The sequence below is a fragment of the Heterostelium album genome (assembly GCF_000004825.1).
Source record: "Heterostelium album PN500 unplaced genomic scaffold PPL_contig8, whole genome shotgun sequence".
In the NCBI taxonomy this organism is placed as follows: Eukaryota; Evosea; class Eumycetozoa; order Acytosteliales; family Acytosteliaceae; genus Heterostelium; species Heterostelium album.
In genome coordinates, this window is record NW_008805085.1 from 489,890 (window position 1) to 512,187 (window position 22,298).

The 22,298-nt window shown below is 29.9% G+C and overlaps 12 protein-coding genes across 12 annotated transcripts; 4 read left to right on the forward strand and 8 right to left on the reverse strand.

Annotated features, from left to right (window-relative positions):
* Positions 1–188: 188 nt before the first annotated feature.
* PPL_03845 (PH domain-containing protein) lies at positions 189–1,367 on the reverse strand (the record flags this gene model as incomplete). The annotated part of the gene is made up of 2 exons (XM_020574760.1): positions 189–1,163; positions 1,251–1,367. 2 exons carry the CDS (start codon positions 1,365–1,367, stop codon positions 189–191), a joined length of 1,092 nt encoding a protein of 363 aa, XP_020435174.1.
* An 800-nt stretch (positions 1,368–2,167) lies between these two features.
* On the forward strand, positions 2,168–2,473 carry PPL_03846 (uncharacterized protein; the record flags this gene model as incomplete). Its single annotated transcript, XM_020574761.1, has 1 exon — positions 2,168–2,473. One exon carries the CDS (start codon positions 2,168–2,170, stop codon positions 2,471–2,473), a length of 306 nt encoding a protein of 101 aa, XP_020435175.1.
* Positions 2,474–3,181: 708 nt separating this feature from the next.
* Positions 3,182–3,688, forward strand: PPL_03847 (uncharacterized protein; the record flags this gene model as incomplete). Its single annotated transcript, XM_020574762.1, has 2 exons — positions 3,182–3,266; positions 3,357–3,688. 2 exons carry the CDS (start codon positions 3,182–3,184, stop codon positions 3,686–3,688), a joined length of 417 nt encoding a protein of 138 aa, XP_020435176.1.
* Positions 3,689–3,997: 309 nt separating this feature from the next.
* Positions 3,998–6,311, reverse strand: PPL_03848 (nucleolar complex associated 4; the record flags this gene model as incomplete). Its single annotated transcript, XM_020574763.1, has 5 exons — positions 3,998–4,350; positions 4,438–4,733; positions 4,826–4,974; positions 5,049–6,020; positions 6,093–6,311. 5 exons carry the CDS (start codon positions 6,309–6,311, stop codon positions 3,998–4,000), a joined length of 1,989 nt encoding a protein of 662 aa, XP_020435177.1.
* A 272-nt stretch (positions 6,312–6,583) lies between these two features.
* Positions 6,584–8,110, reverse strand: PPL_03849 (purple acid phosphatase family protein; the record flags this gene model as incomplete). Its single annotated transcript, XM_020574764.1, has 4 exons — positions 6,584–6,753; positions 6,832–7,023; positions 7,097–7,499; positions 7,577–8,110. 4 exons carry the CDS (start codon positions 8,108–8,110, stop codon positions 6,584–6,586), a joined length of 1,299 nt encoding a protein of 432 aa, XP_020435178.1.
* A 92-nt stretch (positions 8,111–8,202) lies between these two features.
* Positions 8,203–8,770, reverse strand: PPL_03850 (uncharacterized protein; the record flags this gene model as incomplete). The annotated part of the gene is made up of 2 exons (XM_020574765.1): positions 8,203–8,282; positions 8,575–8,770. 2 exons carry the CDS (start codon positions 8,768–8,770, stop codon positions 8,203–8,205), a joined length of 276 nt encoding a protein of 91 aa, XP_020435179.1.
* A 203-nt stretch (positions 8,771–8,973) lies between these two features.
* Positions 8,974–10,300, reverse strand: PPL_03851 (kelch repeat-containing protein; the record flags this gene model as incomplete). Its single annotated transcript, XM_020574766.1, has 2 exons — positions 8,974–9,056; positions 9,142–10,300. 2 exons carry the CDS (start codon positions 10,298–10,300, stop codon positions 8,974–8,976), a joined length of 1,242 nt encoding a protein of 413 aa, XP_020435180.1.
* A 145-nt stretch (positions 10,301–10,445) lies between these two features.
* PPL_03852 (uncharacterized protein) lies at positions 10,446–11,076 on the reverse strand (the record flags this gene model as incomplete). The annotated part of the gene is made up of 3 exons (XM_020574767.1): positions 10,446–10,474; positions 10,716–10,833; positions 10,918–11,076. 3 exons carry the CDS (start codon positions 11,074–11,076, stop codon positions 10,446–10,448), a joined length of 306 nt encoding a protein of 101 aa, XP_020435181.1.
* Positions 11,077–11,313: 237 nt separating this feature from the next.
* srp72 (signal recognition particle 72 kDa subunit) lies at positions 11,314–13,865 on the forward strand (the record flags this gene model as incomplete). Its single annotated transcript, XM_020574768.1, has 7 exons — positions 11,314–11,404; positions 11,538–11,788; positions 11,857–11,925; positions 12,057–12,255; positions 12,339–12,850; positions 13,009–13,418; positions 13,487–13,865. The coding sequence occupies 7 exons, from the start codon at positions 11,314–11,316 to the stop codon at positions 13,863–13,865; spliced, it is 1,911 nt and encodes a 636-aa protein (XP_020435182.1).
* A 143-nt stretch (positions 13,866–14,008) lies between these two features.
* On the forward strand, positions 14,009–15,614 carry PPL_03854 (uncharacterized protein; the record flags this gene model as incomplete). The annotated part of the gene is made up of 2 exons (XM_020574769.1): positions 14,009–14,499; positions 14,564–15,614. The coding sequence occupies 2 exons, from the start codon at positions 14,009–14,011 to the stop codon at positions 15,612–15,614; spliced, it is 1,542 nt and encodes a 513-aa protein (XP_020435183.1).
* A 212-nt stretch (positions 15,615–15,826) lies between these two features.
* On the reverse strand, positions 15,827–15,949 carry PPL_03855 (uncharacterized protein; the record flags this gene model as incomplete). The annotated part of the gene is made up of 1 exon (XM_020574770.1): positions 15,827–15,949. The coding sequence occupies one exon, from the start codon at positions 15,947–15,949 to the stop codon at positions 15,827–15,829; it is 123 nt and encodes a 40-aa protein (XP_020435184.1).
* A 732-nt stretch (positions 15,950–16,681) lies between these two features.
* Positions 16,682–21,499, reverse strand: PPL_03856 (kelch repeat-containing protein; the record flags this gene model as incomplete). The annotated part of the gene is made up of 10 exons (XM_020574771.1): positions 16,682–18,144; positions 18,178–18,394; positions 18,639–18,696; positions 19,088–19,163; positions 19,554–19,901; positions 19,962–20,216; positions 20,327–20,460; positions 20,531–20,723; positions 20,755–21,106; positions 21,179–21,499. 10 exons carry the CDS (start codon positions 21,497–21,499, stop codon positions 16,682–16,684), a joined length of 3,417 nt encoding a protein of 1,138 aa, XP_020435185.1.
* Positions 21,500–22,298: the final 799 nt, after the last annotated feature.

Genomic DNA, 22,298 nt, shown 5'->3' on the forward strand with positions numbered 1-22,298 from the left:
AAGATCAATTTAATGAATCGATTAAATGTTGTTGAACTTTAGTTTAAGTTTTTAAATGTGTTTCAAAATAAAAACCAAAAAGGAAATTTTAAAAAAATTAACTATTTTTTTATTTAATACATTTTTGATAAATTGTTTACAATGATTAACATTCTAAATCTATCTATCTATAGATCAATTAATTTCGATTATTGTTTAATGGAATAATACTTTGTAAAATCACCGTAAGGACTGGAGTAATCAGTTTGGTATTGAGGTTGAGTATTATTATTATTATTATTATAGACTGTTGTTACATTGGGCAATGATTGTGCGTGCATCATTGGATAAGAAGCTTGTTGTTGTGGATAAGGTGGTTGTTGATAGGTTGTCTGTTGATAGATAGATTGATATGGATTTGGTTGCATAGAACCCATTGAACTCATTGAACCCATTGAACTACTATATTGGTAATAAGTTGGTTGTTGATGTTGTTGTTGTTGTGGATGTGACTGTTGTGACGATGATTGTAGATTATTTTGTTGGTAAAAAGTATAACCAAATGTGCTAGGTTGTGTTGTTTGTGGTTGTGTATTGTTGTTTTGTTGAATAATAGGCGATGGCAATGGTGCTGACAATGATGAAGTCGGTGTTGAAGTAGCACTATTTGGTTGACTACCATTACCATTACCATTACTGTTCAAATTATTGTTGGATGTTGAATAGCTCTGTATTTTTGTTGGATCATATTTATAGAATGGTTCTTGTTGTTGATTATGTACAATGCTTGCACCGTTTGGCTGGACTGCAGGTGCGTGATATTTATAGGTGGATTGTTGCTGCTGTTGTTGTTGGTTGACACTACTCGATGGTACCATATAACTTTGAACGGTTGTGGTGGTTGTCGATACCGATGCAGTGGTGCTACTTGGAGTACTGTTCACTCTTGCAATATAAGAGTGAGAGGTGACTGTTGTTGGAATTACCACTGGACTGCCATCTCTTCCAGTGGCGAGCTTCAACAATGAAATCCATTCCGATGCATCCTTGGCGGTCGGTGCCGATAGAAATATTGTCTTTAAATCTCTAGTGGTAATTGAAATTGCAAACTTTATGATTCCAGAATGTTCAACTCTTGCATCTGTCAAATCCAAAGTACTTGTTGGAATAACTGATTTTGATCCCTATGTTTTTTTTTTTTTTGTGTAAAATAAAAAAATAATTAATAAATTATCATAAAAAAAGTAAAACACATTGTTAAATTTACTTACAGGTTTCTTTTTGTATCTCAATAGTAGATTGGTTTGTAAAATATAGTATCTCTTTACCCAATTTGAAGATACCTTACTGCCCTGTTTAAATAGAAAACCTTCGATTGCGACACTCATCGTTTGTTCCACTTAATGAACACCAGTTTTTTCGCCTGACAAACAACTATTAATGGATGATTAAGTTAAAATTAATAAAATAAAATAAAGTTTGATAATTATTATAAAAATAAAATCTAATGAATAAATGAATTTAAATTAAACAAATATTATTATATATTTGATTTATTTTTAAAGCAGACAAACAAACAAAAACAACAACAACTTCTATTTTATTTTATTATTAGGATTGTATTAGAATGGGAGAGACACAACAAAAATAATACAACACATCACACAATCTGAAAAAAAAAATTAAAATTTTAAAAAACAAAAAATAGTATTTATTTGAATTGGATTATTTATGTTAAAATCAAGATAAAAAAAAACACTATTAATTCATTGGTAAAGAAATTTTAATGAATGAATTGTTGTGTGTTAATTAATTAAAAACAAAGGTGTGATCTATAGAAAAAAAATAGAAAATTACCTTTCAGAGCATTAAACGAGTATTTAAATAAAGTGTGATTTATAGAAAAAAATAAAAATGTAAAACGAATAATTATATGTGATAAATTTGCAAGTGATTTATCAGTTTTGATCTAAAAATTTTTTTTTACAAAAATGTCTTTTTTTTTAATTTTTTTTTAAAAATGGTTCAAAAAAAAAAAGTAGTTTGAAAAAAAATAAAATAAAAAAAGAAGCAATTTATTTATTTGTCACTGAAGAATTCAGAGAAGAATCGATTCATTAAAACTATAAAAGATAATCAACAATCAATAGATTTAGATTAGATAGATTTAGATATATATATTAAAAATATGGATAGAGAATCAAATACACCAGCTAAGAAATCATTCTCTAGCAAAATCAAATCGATATTCCAACTACCAAACTCTGTCAAGGGAAAGATGGTCGGAATTGCTAATGTTACATTCTTCTCATTGCGCTACGTTTTGAATGCAGCATGGGTACTCGGTACACTCGTCATTATTTTCTCAACACCAATGATCAGATGTATCGAATACGAACGTTTAGTTAGAGCCACCGACAAGAAGAGAGAAGCTGAATCAAATCAAACTCAAGGAAAGATCGCTCAAACTCTTCCAAGAGTTTTGAATGAATAAATTTAATAATAACATATAAATAGTTTTTTTTACAATTAAATAATAACAACAATAATATATATATAAAAACAACAATCACATTTCACAACACAATACAATTACAACAACAAACGACACCCACAATCAAATCAAATCAAATCAAACAAACAATCACCAAAGATATTATTAATTTAACAAGATAGTAATATCTTATTAAAACAAGAATGAATGCACTTCAAGCAAGCCAAGCTTGTCAACATAGAATGATCATAGACTGGCCACTCACTCAACCAAAACCACGATAGAATAAGAAGAGATAACATAATACAACAAAAGATAATACAACAAAACGAGAATAATCGAACTATAAAGAAGCATTCATTCATCAACTCAGTGCAGAAATGAAGAAACAAGTGGTGGTCAATCAAAAATCATTAGATTCAAAACAAATAAACTTTACAGCCAATGGAATTCAATAATTCCAATGTATATGTGATTTTTAAATCCAAATATATATATTTGTTACATGGATGATTTGTTTTTTTAAGCAATCAAACTTTATTGATTTAATTTTTAAAATATTGTGTATTTTTTTGATTCGTTCGGTTTTTTTTTCTATTATTTTTATTTATTTTTATAATATTTCGTTTTATTAAATTAGTTTATTATTTTCTTTATTTTTTACAACAATTATTATTATTTAAATATATATATATTTTAAACTAAAATATGGGAAGATATAAAGGATTTGGTGGTACACATACCAAGAATAAACAATATAAAAAAGCAAGAAAGACTGCTAGAAGAGGAAAAGGTAAGCTTTCACTTTTATCAATTAATCTACTTTTTTGATTTATATGTTCTGAAGATTTGTTGAACTTATATCAATTGTTATAAATTATAGATATAGATCAAGTTTGGGATGATGTTCAACCAGATAAAATAGAGAAGGCATCAAAACATGATATAGATCCAGAGTTACCAGGTTTAGGTCAATTCTACTGTGTACATTGCGCTAAATATTTCGTTGCTCAATCAGATTTAGATACACATCTTACAGGAAAGAAACACAAGAGAAGAGTTAAAGATTTGAAAGTTAAACCATATACTGTTGAAGATTCACAACTTCCAATTGACAATGGAAAGAAACTAAGACCAACACCAACACCAATGATCGAAGATAACACTGATATTTCAACTACTTCTACTGCTGCTGCTGCATCAACGTCAGTTTGAGCACAACTCTTAAATAAAAATAAAATAATCTTTTCAAAAAAAAACAAAAAATATAAACAAACAAACAAACAAACAAACAAATAGACATGTTGTTGTTTAATAATAAGGGTAAACAAAACAAAACAATAGTACAGATATAAATTAAATATTTTAAGTTAAAGAAAGTATTTTAATTTATTTAAATTTGCAATCACACGGCGATGTGAGAGAAATGTAATGGTAAGATTATTTGATTGTGTTAATTTTTGATTGTTTTGTTTCAGAAAGTGATATATGATTAGCACTGCAGTTTTGATTCCCTGAATGTATTTAGAATTTCCAAAGAGCATCGAAACCATCTTTCTTATCGGTGATTAGATGTTCAAAGTTATTGAATTCCAAAGGTACTGATCCAGTCTTCTTTGCGGTGCTTTCGAATAACGATTGGTAGGTGCTCGATGCAAAGTCAGAGCTGCTAACAGTTCCTTTGAGTCCGGCATCAAAGAGTGTTGCTAACTTTCTAATCTCTGGGAAGTAGTGTTGACGCAATAACTGTATCTCCCAAAGTGAACTCTTGAGTGCATTGCACTTGGCTGGATCGGCTTCCATTGGCAAATAAGGATCTTCACCATATAATGCTGTAACTTGTTTCTTTCTATCGGATTCAATTAACAATCCTGATTCTATCGTAGTTATTATTAATAGATCGCGTTTAGTTAATATAGTATCAATCAAAAAGTACTATTATTATTTTAGTTAAATATACATACTTGAATTGAAAGTATTTGATTTAGCGGTAGCAGTGATATTGTTAATGAGTGAATGACAGTTTGGATGTCTTTGGAGAAGTGTGAATATCAATGGCAATAGAATTAAACTACCGAAAGGCGGAGTGATCAAACATAGATAGCTAGCTCTCTTTAGGAAGGCAGCAACCAAGTAGTTTGGAAGATAGTTGCTACTCAAAAACAACTCTGCCAAATTAAAGAATTTACTACGATACTTGGCATAGATGATACCTGGTTGGAACAATGAATATAACTTTTTATAGAAATCTGGAAACTCTCTGTATTAATAATAATAATATTATTATAAAGATTAGTTAAACATTCATTTATAGTATATCAATTTAAATATACAAGATTACATAATACTTACAAATTATATTTATGAATCAAAATAAAAAGACCATTCAATGCTAAAATACTATGAATTCCACCTAGATCATATGACTTTGAGAAGAAATCCATTAAAAGTGTTGGGTTTGAAAGATGTGGCATAACTTGATCTGGTAAACCTAGTAAAACCTATATATATATAATAAACATGTTAGTTATCAATCTGTTAATATCAGGTTATGATATATATATATTATAGTTACATGTTTATAAATTGAATTTGGTAATGGTAAACTAAGGAATGCTAACCAAAGTTTACCAAAGATCTGTTTGTATGATGAGATGGTTGTTACTTTAATCCAATAATCTTGTTGCTCGGTGAATTCCGTGGCAGTTGGTAGAGTGGCATCGCTTCTCTTCTCTTTGTTCTTCTTTCTCATTGTCTTGACGTCTTTGATCATCGATGCAATCGGTTCACCAACGAGGAACTTCCACTCGGCTGGCACCTCCTCCATCACCTCAAAGACGACGAGCAAATCAAAGATGTTCTCTACGTACTTGTTGGTGGTGAATGTCGGTTCTTTGAATTCGTAGTGACTGGCGACGACACCGGCAGTATCGACACTCGATCGTTGAATCATTGTGGTCATCGCGGACATCAGTGAGTGTTGAACGTCGTGATACTGAATGAATCGCGATTGGAGGTGTTCGATCAACTTGGAATTGAGGTGAACGTTGTAGATGAGTGGTTCCAACAGGTTGGCACGAACGAATTGCTCTGCCAAACGGTTGTAGAATCCTGCTGGCACCGACTTGTTCTCACCGACCTGTTTCTGACGTTGCTGACCAAAGATCTTTGACTGCACTGTCAACATTGCGAAAAGACTGTTCAACGTTGGAATCTGAATCGATGGATCTTCATAGCGAATCAATCTTCTCAAAAGTTTCAAATAGGATTGATAGATCTCTAAAATCCACTTTGTATATAATTTGAAAGCATCTACATTCTTATCGTCACTCTTATTGCTATTCTTTTTTGTTGCTGTTTTACTATTATTATTTATCTTTTTCTTATTATCAGTATTCTCTTTTGTATTATTATTATTTAGATTATTTAACTCTTCAATAAAGTATTGACATAGTAAATCGTTTGATGAATCTAATCTTTGAATGAAAATACGTTCCAACGATTTAATAGTTTGGAATATAATCTCCAAGTTTTGAATGTTCTCTTCCTGTTTTATTGTTAATAATAATTATTAATATGATAATCATGATAATGATAATACAAATTAAATAATACATACTTTATTACAAATAGCAATGATTTCAATTATCTTATTTGTATTATCCAATGATTCGAGTACTTCTTTCTCTAGCGATCTAATTAAATCTACTGGCTCTATTTTGATTGCTTTAGAAGTAACAGCACTTGTTTCAGCTGCAGCAACTACAGAAGTAGAGTCATCTTCAAACTTTCTCTTCTTATCAAATGTTGATTCTCTTTTTTGTTTCTTTGTACTCATTTTTATATATAAGTAATAAATAAATAAAAAATATAAATAAATTTAAATTTAAAAAAAAAAAAAAAAACGAAAACGAAAACGAAAGAAAAAAAAAAAGTTTTTTTTTTAATTGACTAAAAATTTTTATAATAATGATAATGTGTCATTACATATTAAATTTGATATTAAGATTATAATATTTTATTAATAAGAAGTGGTAAATCATATTCAGTAAAAGTTGATACAAAAATTAGAATTGCTTAGAATTTATTTATAGTGTGTTTATTAAGTTTTTACCAAAAACCTTTAGTTAACCAAAATTCATCTCTAACAGTGTTTGATGTGGTATTGATGAATTGGTATTGGAGATGAGTGTTGTTTGCAAATGAAACGACACCATATCCAACATCCAACAATCTTTCACCGGTTGACCAAATTGGTGCTGGTTGTTGCCATCCAGGATCTAATTATTATTGGAATACAACAATTGTGTTAGTTATGTAATGTCTTTAAATATCAAGTTATATCATAGTATATTTACCTGGACCTTCTTGACATCCACCAGTTCCAACTACAAGATGTACAGTTGCTTTTGGAGCATCATAGGTACCATAGTTGGCAACATTTCCAGCATAAACTGGGAGTGTTCTCTCATAGCTATGAGCATGACCACCAATGAATAAATCAACATTGTATTCAAATAATAAATATTCCAAACTGTCTTGTAACATAACTAAATGAAATGAAATAAAAAGTTAACAAAAATAATAGAAAATTCAATTAATAATAATCATTTGTTAATTTACCTTTATAATCATCCTTTACACAATAACTCCAAGAGGTACTGCAGTAGAATGGTCTGTGAGCGTATAATACAATCCAACCACCTGGGTTCTTCATACGGTAGGTCTTCAAATCGTTCTCTAACCAATCGTGTTGTGGTGACAATGGGAGAATCAAATGCTCTGTCGAATATGATACAAAGTGGACACCATTGTAATCGAATGAATACCATGAGTCTTCAAGAGATGGTGCTGGCATATTGAAGGTACGACGATAGATACCAAAGTTAATGAAAAAGATATCGTGGTTTCCTGGACAAACCATGTATGGGATGTGTGAGGACACTGGATTAATCATATCCAAAAATTCATTCCAAACAGTCTCATTTCCAACATCCTTTGAAGCTTTGGTAACATCTGCATATGCCTGATGAAAAAAGCCAAAACAATTAATATTTATTATTATCATTTTCAAATAAAATATAATTTTTAAAATTAACTTACAATATCACCAACATGGATGGCAAATTTAAAGTCATCAAGACGGTCAACGATACGAGCCAATGTACGATGACTACCACCGTAGATACCCATATCACCGTACACGACAATGGAGAATGGATCTACATTCTCAGAGTAGTCAGCGGCGGCTGTTGTGAAATTGTAGACATCGCTGAAGAGTTGTTCGTTCTTCTCACCGACGGCATAGAAGTAGGTGGTAAGTGGCAACAGTCCCGAAAGCAATGCGGTATTGGTGTATCCACTCCAATCGACACTGATAAGATCTTCGATGGTGGCAACGACACTCTGTTCATAGATTGAATTATTGGCAACGAATGGACTTGTTCCGAATAAGACGATCGGTGAGGAACCCTTGCTTGGAGTGTACCAAGTAACTCTCATCTCAGACACCTTTTGTGTGAGAGAAAGCTTGATACTGGATGGAGTCAAATTATTGGCAGCAGTGGCCACCAAACAACATCCATTTATAATTAACAATAAACATATTGTCAAAGATATATATTTCATTGAAAACATTCTTTTTTTTTTTACTTATATATTTCAATATACAGAGATATAAAAATAACAAATAAAAAAAAAATGAAACCGTTCTAAAATAAAAATGAAATTTAATTAGATATGTTGATAACTTTAAAGTTGTTGTTATCATTATTTGCAAAAATCTTTTTAAATTTTAAGAAGATATCGGCTATTTAGAGAAAAAGAGCACTTTTCGATAACCAGATTTTTGATTTATAAACCCGAAAAAAAGTAAAATAGTAAATTTGAAAATGATCACGAAAATATCGAAAAGATGATGTTTTTTTATAACAACACCAGATATTATCTTTAATTTTTATAATTTTTATAAAATAGGGTGCCCTTAATTTTGAAACTTCATAACCAACCAAAAAATCTAATCAAACTTTGTGTAAAGGTAAATCAAACCAAACAATGATGCAATTTAATAATTTAATTTATTTAAATTGAAATTAAAGTACAAGCACAAGTATCTCTTGATGTTTGAGTATCATTCTCATAGAATGGTTTCCACAGATTCTCTTCCACTGAATAACGTTGATTGTTGTGCAATCCACCGAGTATATAGATGTAGTTTTCATAGGAGTTGATGTGATAATAGTTCATTGAGATGTAGCTGTGTCTGATGATTACGTCGCAGAGTGGCTTGACTTGCATTGTTTCAATGTTAAGTCGAGCGAATGTGTTGTTTCTCGAGAGAATATAGACATTTCCATTGCCGTCGGTGCATGCCGACGAGCTACGAGCGATCGTGTCGGGCAGATCTTTCTCTGTGAACTTCTTGGTGGCGGGATCGAATATCAAGAGTTTGTTCTTATAGCTACCGGGCAACAAGTACATCAAACCCTTATAGTGAAAAGTCAACAGTAGATAGCAACTGTCTTTGTTCTCCATTTGATAGTATTTCTCAAAATCCATTGTGTGAATGTTGAACCGGTCGATCCTATTGAGAAATCCTTCGTTGTCGATTTGTTTGTATCCGTTCGACAGGTAGATATGATCTTTTCCATCGTAGCAAGCGGATATACCGTAGGCACCCTCTATCACTTCGATGTCAGAGATAATATCGATCCTCTTTGTGGTCATTGAGAATCTGAGGAATTTGTTGGGTTGACTGTAACCGCCAAAGATAAAGACGATATCACCAACAGCTACAATCGATGCATACGTAAAGTAACTATCGAAATTCAATAGGGTATCATTTATTGTAACATTATCGCGATTGGAAATATCGATGATGGTGGCAGACTTTCCAAAGGTTGAAAAAAGATAGGTTGATTTCTGAATTGCCATTGTTTTAATTGAAGCACAATGTAATTGACATGTTTGCTCGTATAAATCTCTAAATTGATTCATATTGCCTTTGTTTACTATGAATTTATAGAGAGTGTCTATTGCTTGTTCATAGTCACCCGCTGAACTGGTACCAGACGACTTTAATTGTTGGTTGTACTTGTAGATCGTATCTAATATCATTGAATCTGTATCGTTATCATAGTATGATAGTTGATCTGATATACTAATTGCGTCACCCTGACAATCGAATAAAGAATCACTATTTTCCTGAATGAATGATTCTAATGTTTTACATAATCTAATTGATTCCATGATTGTTGGTGTTTGATATCTTTCTGTAATATCTTTGTTTGTTGATGGATCATCATTGTTGTATTCTTTACTATCTTTATCATTATTACTGTTATTATTATTATTAATATTGATTAGATTTACTAAATGTTTCAATTCATTGATATCAATATCCATTTGATTGAATATGATATCTTTGGAATTGATGATCGGTTTCTTTAATCTCTGTTCTTCAGCGATGAGATAGTCATGTAGATGACGAAAGTGTTGTGTTATTTCATTCTCTGTTGATTCCAAAGATTGGTACTGTGTTGTAGATGATTGTAATTTAGTCCATAGTCTTGATAGTCTATCTTTTATATTATTATTATTATTAGAACTGTGTTCACTAGTGTTGTTGTTATTATCGATATCACCAATTGATAAATTATTAAGTGATTGTTTAATTAAATCGATATGATCATAATATTTAGAATGATCATCAGTATGATCAGAGCAACATTTTGAACACATCAACTTATTACATTGATTACAAATGATTTTATATACTATTTGGTGATTTGGACATTGAAACTTTATTATATCTTTTTGATTATCCATTTCTATAAACAAAATGTAATGATATCAATTAAAATATAAAAAAAAATTATTTAGTTCAACCGACACTTGGTGATTGGGAACAAGATCGATCGAAAAATATCAAGATTTTGATATTTGGAAATAATAGTGATTGGATTTCTATATTTTATCTTGCTTTTTTATTTAAACGACGTTCTAAATATAAATAATTAAAAAATAAAAAGAATATTACCAAGTTAAAATATTGGTTGAATTCCAATTCTATTGTCAACACCATCCCGGTAGAATCTTTGAACCAAATAAAAGAACTATGCTACAAAAGAGTGTGTTTTGTTTATATATTACAAATTTAAATAGATTTATTCTTTTTCTTTATGTTTGTTTTTTTAGAAAATGCGAATCGTAAAACAATATTATTTAATAGAATTCAATTGACCCTGTACAAACTCCAAACCTTCTAACATTGTATTAATAGTCTGTTTGTTCAATTCGAAAATGACAGTGTTTGTTGGTTGTTTACCATCTTCACCTTTTTGTTTTGAACGATCCTCGACCTATAAAATGAAGAAACAAATCTTTACAATTAGTAATCATTGTGTTATGCTGATGATCATTTATTAAAGATGTTTAATCTTTACCTCAAGTTTGAATAGTACAGTTGGTACAGCCATTCTTGACATTACATCTGATGAGGTCTTTACATCCATTCTCCAATCTAAATCTACCATTCTTGGCAATGAAACACCATTGCCACTACTACTATTACTTGTTGTTTGTTGTTGTTGTTGTTGTGACATCTTATAATTGTATACTATATATCGTTATTTGTAATATAAGAGTTTGAGACTAATGTGATTAAAGATAATATGAAAAATGATCAAAATATAATATCTTTTTTGTTGTAAAAAAATTAATAATAAATTTCTGATCATTTTTCAAAAAACATTGAAAACATAAAAAAACAGTTTGTGTGAATGTGATCCATTTTATTTTATATATTTTTAATTTTGTTTTTTAATATTACATATTAATAAATGTCTAACAAAGAACAACCAGTAGACCAGCTCTTTAAAGAGTTGGATGAAAACATTCAACAATCACAATATAAGAAAGCTCTTAGAGTTTGTAATAAAAGTTGGTATTATCTTCATATCATTATTATTGTTATTGTTTAGTTTTATACTTTTTTTGTTTAAATTTTGATGATCAATTGAATTTATATTAACACATCATATTTTATATATAATTATTATTATAGTTCTTTTAATTAACAAAGCAGATGTAGAAGCATTCCAATGTAAAGTGATCTGTTTGATGTTCAACTCTAGTTTCCAAGAGGCATTGGATTGTTTGAAGAATGCAGCATCACCATCCACTCAAAGCGAACCAATGTTGTTCGAGAAGGCCTATTGTCTCTACTCTCTTGCCAAATACAATGAGGCATTAGAGTTGATCGATAAGTTGAAACAACAGAAGACACTTAGAGTTCAGGAATTAGAAGCTCAAATTGTAATTATTGCACTATAATTATTATTTTAATCAAATTCTAATTGTCTCTTTTTGTTAATTTATTCTAGTATTATAAATTAGAAAAGTATCAAAAGACTATTGCAATTTATGAAGCTTTATTAAAGGAACCAGGTTATGTATGTATACATAAATACTAAAGAAGTTAATCTAATTGATAAATATCTAACATTAGATGTGATTATACCTACTTTTATAAAAACAAACAAACAAACAAACAAACAAACAAACAAACAAACAAACAAACAAGCAGAGTGACTCTGGTGAATTCTTAACCAATCTTTGTGCTGCGTATATCGATGCAGGTAAAATTCAAGAGTGTCAAGACTTGATCAATAAGAACAAGTCTTTAATGTCAAAGACCTATGAGTTTGCATTCAATGCTGCATGTCTTGCTTTATACAAAAAAGATATCAAGACTGCTGAAACTCAATTAAAGTTGGCAAAGAGTAAGTAGTTTTATTTAGTTTTATATAGTTATTTATAAATTATTAGATATCTAATAAGTAAATGTTATATTTTATTTTTATAGAGGTTTGTGTTGAAACATTAAAGAAGGATGGATTCAGTGAAGAGGAGATTCAAGAGGAAGCATCGTCTGTCATTGTTCAGATCGGTTACTGTCAACAGTTGAGCGGTAATATGGAGGAGGCGTTAGAGTCGTACCAGAGCATCATCGACTTGTCGATTGGTGATAGTGCTTCTTTGATCGCCTTGAACAACAGTGTTGCAATTCGTAGCGCCACCAGTGGTACCGAGAAGGAAGACTATCAAACCAGCTTGGACCAAATCAAATCGATCATCACCGAGCAAACAGAGAACAAGTTGACCACCGCTCAAAAGTGCACTGTCAATTTCAATCACATCAGTTTGATGTTACACCTCAAGAAGGTCGGTCAATGCGAAGAAATGGTTCGTTCTCTCAAGGCAAAATACAAAGACTCCACCCAATTCACTGCCGAGCTCAACGAAGATCTTGACCTCATCGTTGCAACCCTACTCACCAAAGACAAGAAATGGCGTGAAGCAGAAGAGATTTTAAAGGTAAAACTAAAACAAAACAAAACAAAAACAAAACATATGATTACTAACGTAAATAATAATCTTTCAGAAAAACAAATCATTAAAATCACAACTGTCATTGGCACAATTGTATTTGTTGGAGAATAACAATATTGAAAAGACTTTGGGTTGTTTTAAAGTCGTTGGAATCATCGGTACAATCAAAGCCAGGTATTGTTGCAACTATGGTCGCTCTTTACGAAAAGTCTGGTGATATGGAGAAGGCTGTATCCTGTTTGGACACTTTGATCACCTCGTTAGAGAACAAGAAGAGCAAGACCGAGAAGGAAGAAGACTCCTACATCAGTTTGTTGAAATTGAACGGAAACTTCAATATGAAGCATCTCAAATACAAAGAAGCTGCCTCGTGCTATGAGAAGATCCTAAAGATCAATGCTAACGATCTTTTTGCCTTGCCATCATTCATTGTCGCCACTGCCCACTTTGACCCAACCATCGCCCAGAAATACGAAGGTAAACTTCCACCACTCAAGTTCAACGACAAGATTGATGTTGATGCAATTGATAAACTTGGATTATCATTTGATAAGTAAGTTATTATTTATAACAAAATGTTAAATAATATTTTAATATTAATTTTTATTTTATTTTTATTAGGAATGAGAAAGCAGCTGCTACAACTTCAACTACCAATGTTACTGCTGCTAAAAAGTCGAACGAAAAAGCAAAGGCACCAGTAGTTCCTGTACAACCAAAGAAACCAAAGAGATTACCAAAGAACTACAATCCGGATGTCAAACCAGACCCAGAGAGATGGCTACCAAAATGGCAACGTTCAAGCAACCGTGGAAAGAGAGGTCCAAAGGGAAAGAAACAAGATACTCTTTCCAGAGGTCCACAAGGTGTGGTTTCACAACAACAAGCTTCACAATTGGCTGCCTCATCCACATCTGCTCCCAAGTTTGAGCAACCAGCTCAACAAGCTGCCGCAAATAAGCCAAGAAATATCAACAAAAAGAAGAAAGGAAAGAAATAAATGATCAATCACCCCACATTTAAATTTAATTTTAAAATAAATTTAAACCACAAACCCACCTTTGAACATTATTTCATTTTAAACACACACTCTCATATTATCATTTACTTCATTCACTTTCTAAATTATTACTAGTAAAGAAGATGTTTAATAACAAAGATACAATTAACTTATCATGTCTCCATAATACCATTCAATCATGGGCAGACGATGATCAATCAGGTTTTCTAACTCATTTTGATAAGGAGAAGGATACATTTATCACTTATACAAGATGTCAATTTAAAGAGAAATACCAAAGATTTAGAGATATATTTCGAAAGGAAAAGTTAGATTATATTGTATTGGTTATGGATCAAAATATTGATAGTTTTGCAATTGTCATTTCACTATTATCAATTGGATGTACAGTTTCACTTACAGCTGAAGATCCAATAGATGATCTTCAAGATTTGGTTGATAAAGTTAAACCAATTCATATTTTAGTACCATCACAAGTCATATGGAATGGTCCATTTAGTGAAAATATTTTAATGAAGAATCCAGAATTTACAATTCTAAAAACAAGTTATAATGAAAATAGAGTTAAATCTGAAGGTATTATGGAATCAACATTTGCTTTACAAACTACTGGGTAAGTATTAAAAGAAAAAAAAATTAATGTTTTATTAATAACTTTATTTAATTTAATATTTTAGATCAACTTATATTTATTCAAAGATTGTATTTAGAAAAGTAATTGGTTGTATAACAGAAGTATATGGAATTATGGAAATTTTAAATTGTTCCTCTACTGATGTCTGTTATATCAATACTGGATTAGCTCATGGATATGGATTCATTGTTTCACTTGTTTCACTATTATCTGGATCACATTTGGTATTATTAAGATATAATGAAATTAAGTTTCCAATTCAAGCACCTTCACCAACTATTCTATTTGGTCTAAATGGTACATATGAATGGCTAAGTGTAAATCAACCAAAGAACTTTAATTTTAAATCTATTAGACATGCCTTTGGATGTTGTGCTGTTTTACCAAAAAAACTAAGTGAGATAGTTTATGAAAAGTATGGTTTCCATGTTGGTCAGTTCTATGGCACAACAGAAATGGGTGGATGTTCTTTCGATATTAGACAAGGAGTTGAAAAATACCCATCCACTCGTATTTTTGTATTACCTCATTACAAATGGAAATTGGTACCTCATCCAATAGGTGGTAGTGAATTGTGGGTTAAATCAGATGTATCGGTTGGTCTTGGATATATGTTAAAAGATCCAAATCTTCCAATTTCAAAAATAACTGATGATGAAGGATGGTATCATACAGGTGACAGAGTAGAGTTAATAGATGATATGGACGAACCAGGTAAATTAATTTTAAGTTATGTTTCAAGATTTAAAATTGGAAAGACATCAAAAGGTGATTTTGATTTAAACAAATTGGAAGAACAAATTCTTGGATCTCTTGGTTTAGATATTTTGGAAAGAATAGTAATAGTTGAACCAGGATTCTATTTAATTGCATTAATCAAGAATACTTGCAAATTGGATAATTTAAATTTTATCTCTTTAGAGAATACAATTATTCAACATATACAAGAACATTATTCCTATTTAAATCCAATTAAAATATCAATAGTAGATAAATTACCATTACATGGTTCAGGCAAATTATTATACCGTGACGTATTAGAATTATTTGGAGATCTACAAGCAGCAATTGATAAAGATTCATCAAATATATAAATTTTTTTTAATAACCCAACACTTATTAAAAAAAACTTTTAACTTTTAATAAAAATAAATAAATTAATAGTAATTTTCAAATTTCTCCCAGATTTTTAAATTTATATAGTTTAATCTTACAATAACCTAATCTTTTAAAGTATAACTTTGCCACTAAAGAAAGACAAAAACAAATGATTTTTCTAAAAATTTTCATATTCTGCAAAATCTACTTATTCTAATTGCTGATTTTGTAGTTGTATCTTTTTTGACATTGTAGAATTATTCCATACCTCAATGGTAGCATGCATTGCATTTGTTATATTGAAAATTCTGTTGACAAATCCAATATCCATAATAATATACAACTGAAAAAATAAATTGAAATTAATATTTTTTTATTAAATTAAATTAAATTAATTTAATTTTAATACATACTCTCAAAGGTCAAAGAAAGTTGATTTTCTGTGAATGGTCTTTCTTCATTAAAATAGATAGATTCTTCAATATGAGGAATTGGATTTGGAGGGAGAAGTGGAAATCTGGATACCCAAATAAAGGTGTTTATTATCAAATTTTTGTAATTTTGGTTAAGGTTTGTTTATTGAAACTTGAACACCATCATTTTATAATATAAAATTAAATTTAAAATGTAAAGAAAGTGTTAAATTTTAGAATATATATAAATCGTGTTTGTTAGTTTTATTAGTTTTAACAATTATAAAATTTCTGTTAATATTTTTATCTTTATGAAATTATTAACTAATAATTATAAAACTAATATATATTTATTAGTTAGAATTTAAATTCTGAAATTAAACTTTTTAAATTGTCCTCCAGTAAAATATTTCTGTGATGTTGTATTGGTATTCAAATGACTAATAAAAAAATAAAAAGTGCAAAGATGGGCTTATTTTATTTATTTTATCTAATTATTTTAGTTACAAAAATCCTCTTAAAACTCCTATGTATAAAAATTTGTCAGATTTGATCTCCAATTCCTTTAAAGTTTATTTTTTACAGATATTGGATTTGACCTGTAACTTTACTGATTTTTAATTTATAACAACATCTCTATAAAATTATTTTTATATTGTTATTGATGAAGATCCACACCAACCTCTTCGTTTTTTATCATCTGTAAAGAAAGGTTCAGATTGATCGGATTCAATGCAGTATTTGAAATTGCGAAAGACTGCACCACCAAAGGAATAGATAAAACTTGATTCTGATGATTCTTGATGATACATTAAAAAAACATAACCATCTTTGGCGGGTATGCGATTGAGATTGGTGGTTTGTTTGGTAATAACGTTATATTTGATGTACTTATCATCAATGGAATGAATGTAGAAATTACCATTGTTATCATGACAAGCGGACCACGGCAAGATATCTATTTGATGATCTATAACGGTATTCTTTGCTAAGCTGTATTCAAATAGCTTCTTTTGTTTAACTGATACTGAATAGAGTGTTCCGTTGATGATCATAGATGATAGCTGTTGGCCGTATTGATCTGATAGTTGATATAGTTTCTCAAATGTATTTGTCTTTATGTTGAATCTATCAATCCTATTGGTCCTACAGCCATTAACCAAATAGATATGATCTTGACCATCATAGCAAACCGAGATATGATAGTCACCATCTACTCCTACTATTTCGCCAATATCTTCGATGGTTCTAGATTTGATTGAAAATTTAAACCATTTGAATGCACTAGAGCTACATCCGAATATATAGATATCTTTGCCAACAGTAATCATAGAGCCGTAGGTACGAGTGAAATCAAAATTGGTATCCAACTCTTCAGTTGAATTGTCTGATAGATTAATAAGTGTAACTCCACTTCCACTATGAGTTGATAATATATAAGAGTGTTTCTTATTACTATTATTGTTATTAATACTATTGATATCAATATTGGTGTTTGATAGTGTAATTGTTTGATTTATAATTGTACTGAGTTGATTAAGATCAGGTTGTTTGGTTGTGAGTTGATATTCAATCATTTGAGATGAATTATTATTACAAGTGTGGGTGAAATGGTTGTGATATTTCTGGAGAATACTCAACAATAAGGAATCGGATGAATTATTTTGTTGTTGAAGTTGAACTTTCATTTGGAATAACTCGTGGTATTGGTTGAACAATGTTTGGCTATTATCGTTAATAAACGATTGTAACGATGTGCTTGATGATACAGACTTAATAATAGCGGCGGCAGAGTATTGATCAGAGGTATCTTCTACGTCATTATTGTTATTATTATTGTTGTTATTGATGCTACTATTATCGCTATTGATATTATCATCATCAAGTTTATTATTTATTTTAATAAAGTTTACCAAATATTTCAATTGATTAATGTTTTGATCGATTTGATTGGTGATTATGTCTTTATCGCTGATGATTACTTTCTTTAACTTATGTTCTTCAATGACTAGATATTGATGAAACTTTTCAAAATGTTTTGATATTTCATCTTCTGTCTTTGTTAAATTCTGATATCGATCAGAGGCTGATTTTAGACTTTCCCAAATAGAGGCTATCGTTTGATTTACTTTCGAATACAATTTACTTTCATTATTATTGCTATTTTCATTATTTAATTTGCTACTATCATTTAGATCTATATTATTTAATGATTGTCTAATGTCATCGATGTGATCGTATTGTTTCACATGTTCTGGATAATCATTATTATGTGTGGTTATACATCTTGAACACATTAATTTATTACATTGATAACAAATAAACTCGTGTAATCTGGAATGTTCTGTACACTTAGTTGTCATCTTTCAATATAAATATTTGAATAAAAATACTGTTATTTTTGGATAGAAGTTCCCTCAAAGTTATTTTCAATATAAAAGAAAATCAAAAAAAAAAAAATCGTGAACTTAAAGTTTTAGTTAATGGGCCACTGAGATATTTTTAAAATGTTACAAATAACAATAATAAAAAACAATTGTTATTTTATTTAAATATCAAAATAGATATATAAAAATGATCAAAATAAAAAATAACCAAACCATTCACCAATGAACATCTCAATTCTATTGTTTCTCTCTTGTAACGAATCTTTACTCTATACCAACTATTTTAATATAAATTAATATATTATAACCTATTTTAATAATAGTAGATAATCTTGTTACTTACATTTGGTTCGTAGGAAAGAATCTTGGCTTTCAACAAAGAATCTTATTAAACTATGATATGAATACTCTCAGTAATAGAGTCTAAAATGTTGTGATAGAAAGAAAAAAATAAAATAAAAAAAAAATAAATCATTTTTCAAAGATCTCTTATTAATTTAAATATCCAATTTAAAATAAAAGTGTAGACAAAATAAAGATTGTTGACAAAATTAAAATAGAAATGATACAAGTGAATTTGGTGGCACCTGATGTTGTAGATTCTAAAATGATATCATCCATATGTTCAATATTTTGTAATTCAATGGTGTATCTGAGATTTCTCTTTACACTTGATGTTGTTGTTGTTGTTGTCTCTTATCCAATTTTTGAAATTCATAGAAATATGATGTTACAACCTTTGTTACTGATTAACAATAAGTTGAGTTTGTTTAAGTGTTTGTAATAACGATTGAATTAAATGTTGCTTTGGTTGTTAATGTTTCCGTTGTTGTTAAATAGTTATCAGAAGATGATCTTGTTGTTACTGTTTCTTCAATACACCACTCCCATAGTATAAAACACCACAACACACAAACACAGTTTTAAACAAAAAAGGTTTAAACTTTAAATCTAGTTTTTTGTTTATATTTTTTATAAAAATTATTGTTGTGAATGAAACCTATTAATTAATATTCAATTTTTGACCAAGGGTAAATATCTATTGATTTAATGGTGAATGTTTAATTCTTTAAGAGTGGTTGTACTGGTCCCTTTGGAGCTTCCGACTTTGGAATTTGGACTCTGATGAAATCACTTCCTGGATAATTTGGGAAGGTGACTTCAACTCCATTAAGGAATCCTCCGTTGCCTCTTAATTCGATATCAACACTGTACAGGTAATCGATGAAGTCAAACTTGACGGTGATAAAGGAACTAGCTCTTTTTTGATTATATTGGAGCAACCATTCTTCATAGTAATAGCTCATTCTATCTCCTCTGACACAACCATCATTCAAACCCGGGGTAGTATCAAGAGTCATAACTTTTCTACCATTAAGATAAAGATCCCATTCACTACCTAGACGTGAGTCATAGATTGCAAAGGTGACTGTCAAATAATAAAAGAATACACCATTTCTTTGAATTGTATATTTTGGACCATCTTTAAAATAGATAATTAATAAATGATGAGATGAGTTTGAAATTTAAATAAAATACTTACAGATGGATCCAAATTGAAGATATGTGGGGTTATATCCAGATACAGTATCAAAATGAGGGTCCTTATTAACTGTATTTTTACTTATTGATGGGTCAAACTTGAATACAGTACGAGCATAGGGTGGGGTTGGATCATAGCATTGGAAATTACCATTGGAATCGGGATCGATACAAATGACTGGATTTTTGGGATCATACACAAAGAAATCTAGATTATTGATTTGCGAGAATAATTTATATCCATCATCTGGAAGATCTATAAATAAATTAAATTGTTATAGTTTTTGATGATGATTTTAAATATATTAATTAATATTTGATAAATTAAAGAACCTCCTCTTAATTTCAGTATTAAATAATACATACTAATTGCTGGATATATACTAACTGCTGGTTTAATGAGTTCCAATTCATAGTATAAGTTGCATCTTGCAAGATAGTAATGGAAATCTTGGGTTTTATCATGAAGAGTTTCCTCCAAACCTTTTACATCACCATTTCTATTATATTTTTTTATAAATTTTTGATGTTCGAACTAATATTTAATTTCTTGTTGTTATAAACACTTACCCATAAACATAATCTGGTGGGAATCCCCATGCTGAACCTTGGAAACAAGCATCTCTCATGAGATTCGAATAAAGCAACATGGTCATTCCATAAAGACTACCAAGGATACGAGCATACAATGGTTGTGAGAAGTTAATTAGAGCACCTACAGAAATGTGATAAGAAAAAAAGAGAAGACTTAATTTAACTATAACTATATTTAAATATATAATTTTTATATTTACCTTCTAAAAAGTTACGATAATCTAAGAATTGACTTCTAATCATTTGAAGAAGAGTGTCATCATCGAGTTCAAGCAAGTGAGCAGGTGGTTCAACTCTATAATCTACATTCTTGTTTGGGATAAAACCAACTTTTGATTGATGTCTATCAACGAATAGAGTGAGAAGATCATTGAAATTGTTTCCACGGTTTTGACAATCGTTGAACATGGCAGTACATCGATTGATTTCACTGGCATCCAATTGCTCGTTGAGTAGAGTTTCAATCTTTTGATATAAAGATGCCATCGATGATTGGAATTGATCTTGGGTGATGTATTGACCATCTTTTGAGAAGATTTTTCCCCAAACAATCTAAATCGTCAAAAAGATATATATTAGCAATCTTTTCGAATTCTAATAAATAATTACAATAAAAATACATACTCCAAAACCAACTTTAAGGAAAGAACCAACGTAAGGAGTGAAACTAAGGACCAATCCAATGATTTGACCCCAATCTGTCGAATTGAGGAAATCACCATCTTTTTGTTTTGGCTTTTCGAGGGCATCAAGTCTTTGATTAATGGACTCTTTTTCGGCATCAGTTAAATCACCAATAAGAACTCTCTTACCTGTTTTTTGGTACTTCTTGATTGCTTTTTCCATTTGTTCTTTAGTTGCCCTTTTGATTTGAGGAATTGGGTGATGTTTATCATGATGATGATCATGATGATGATGGTGGTGAGGTTGGATTTCAGTTGACATTTTTTAATTATTTTATACAAACTATATTATTTGTTTAGTTTAGAATATTTAAATTAATGAATTCTGTTTGTTCCTGTCAACTTTAAATACTTATCGAGAATACAAAACATTGACTGGAATCCAGTTAAGAACAAACCTGTGATGTTTCGTTTATTTGTGGGGTCTGTGATGGTCAAGCCCAATCAGATTGCACCTCACAAGCCCAATCACAAAAAATCAAAAAAAAAAAAAGTTTATGAAAATTTTTTTCAAACAAATATTAAGTCACAGGTTTTGGTGATCATTAAAAAGTTAAACTTAATTGTTGTTTTAATTAAGTTTTTTTCAAAAAAAAATCTAATCTAAACTATACACAAAATTAATAAACAACAGTTTGTACAATATTTGAAAGTGATACACACACTTGATTAGAAATCTCAACCCAAGCCCAAGAATGAGTACTTGGGTTGAGATTTCTAATCAAAAATCTTGTATGTGCAAATATAAATAAATAAATGATTTTGATAGGTGATTGTATAGGTCATAGTTTTGTTGTATTTTAAATGTGTATGAGGTGTGTTGTGATCACTACTTTTGATATTAATGTTTCCATTTTTGGAATGATTTAGATAGTTGTAAATTCGCAAATCAGGAGGGTGATTTATATCAAAACTGATTTTTGGGCTTGGGAATCCAACCAGACAAGAAGAAATTGTCGAAGTTGGTTGGATTCCCAAGCCCAAAAATGAGTTTTGATATTACAATTGTTTTTGTACAAATATAAATAATTATATGAATTTGATAGGATAGAGATAATGTA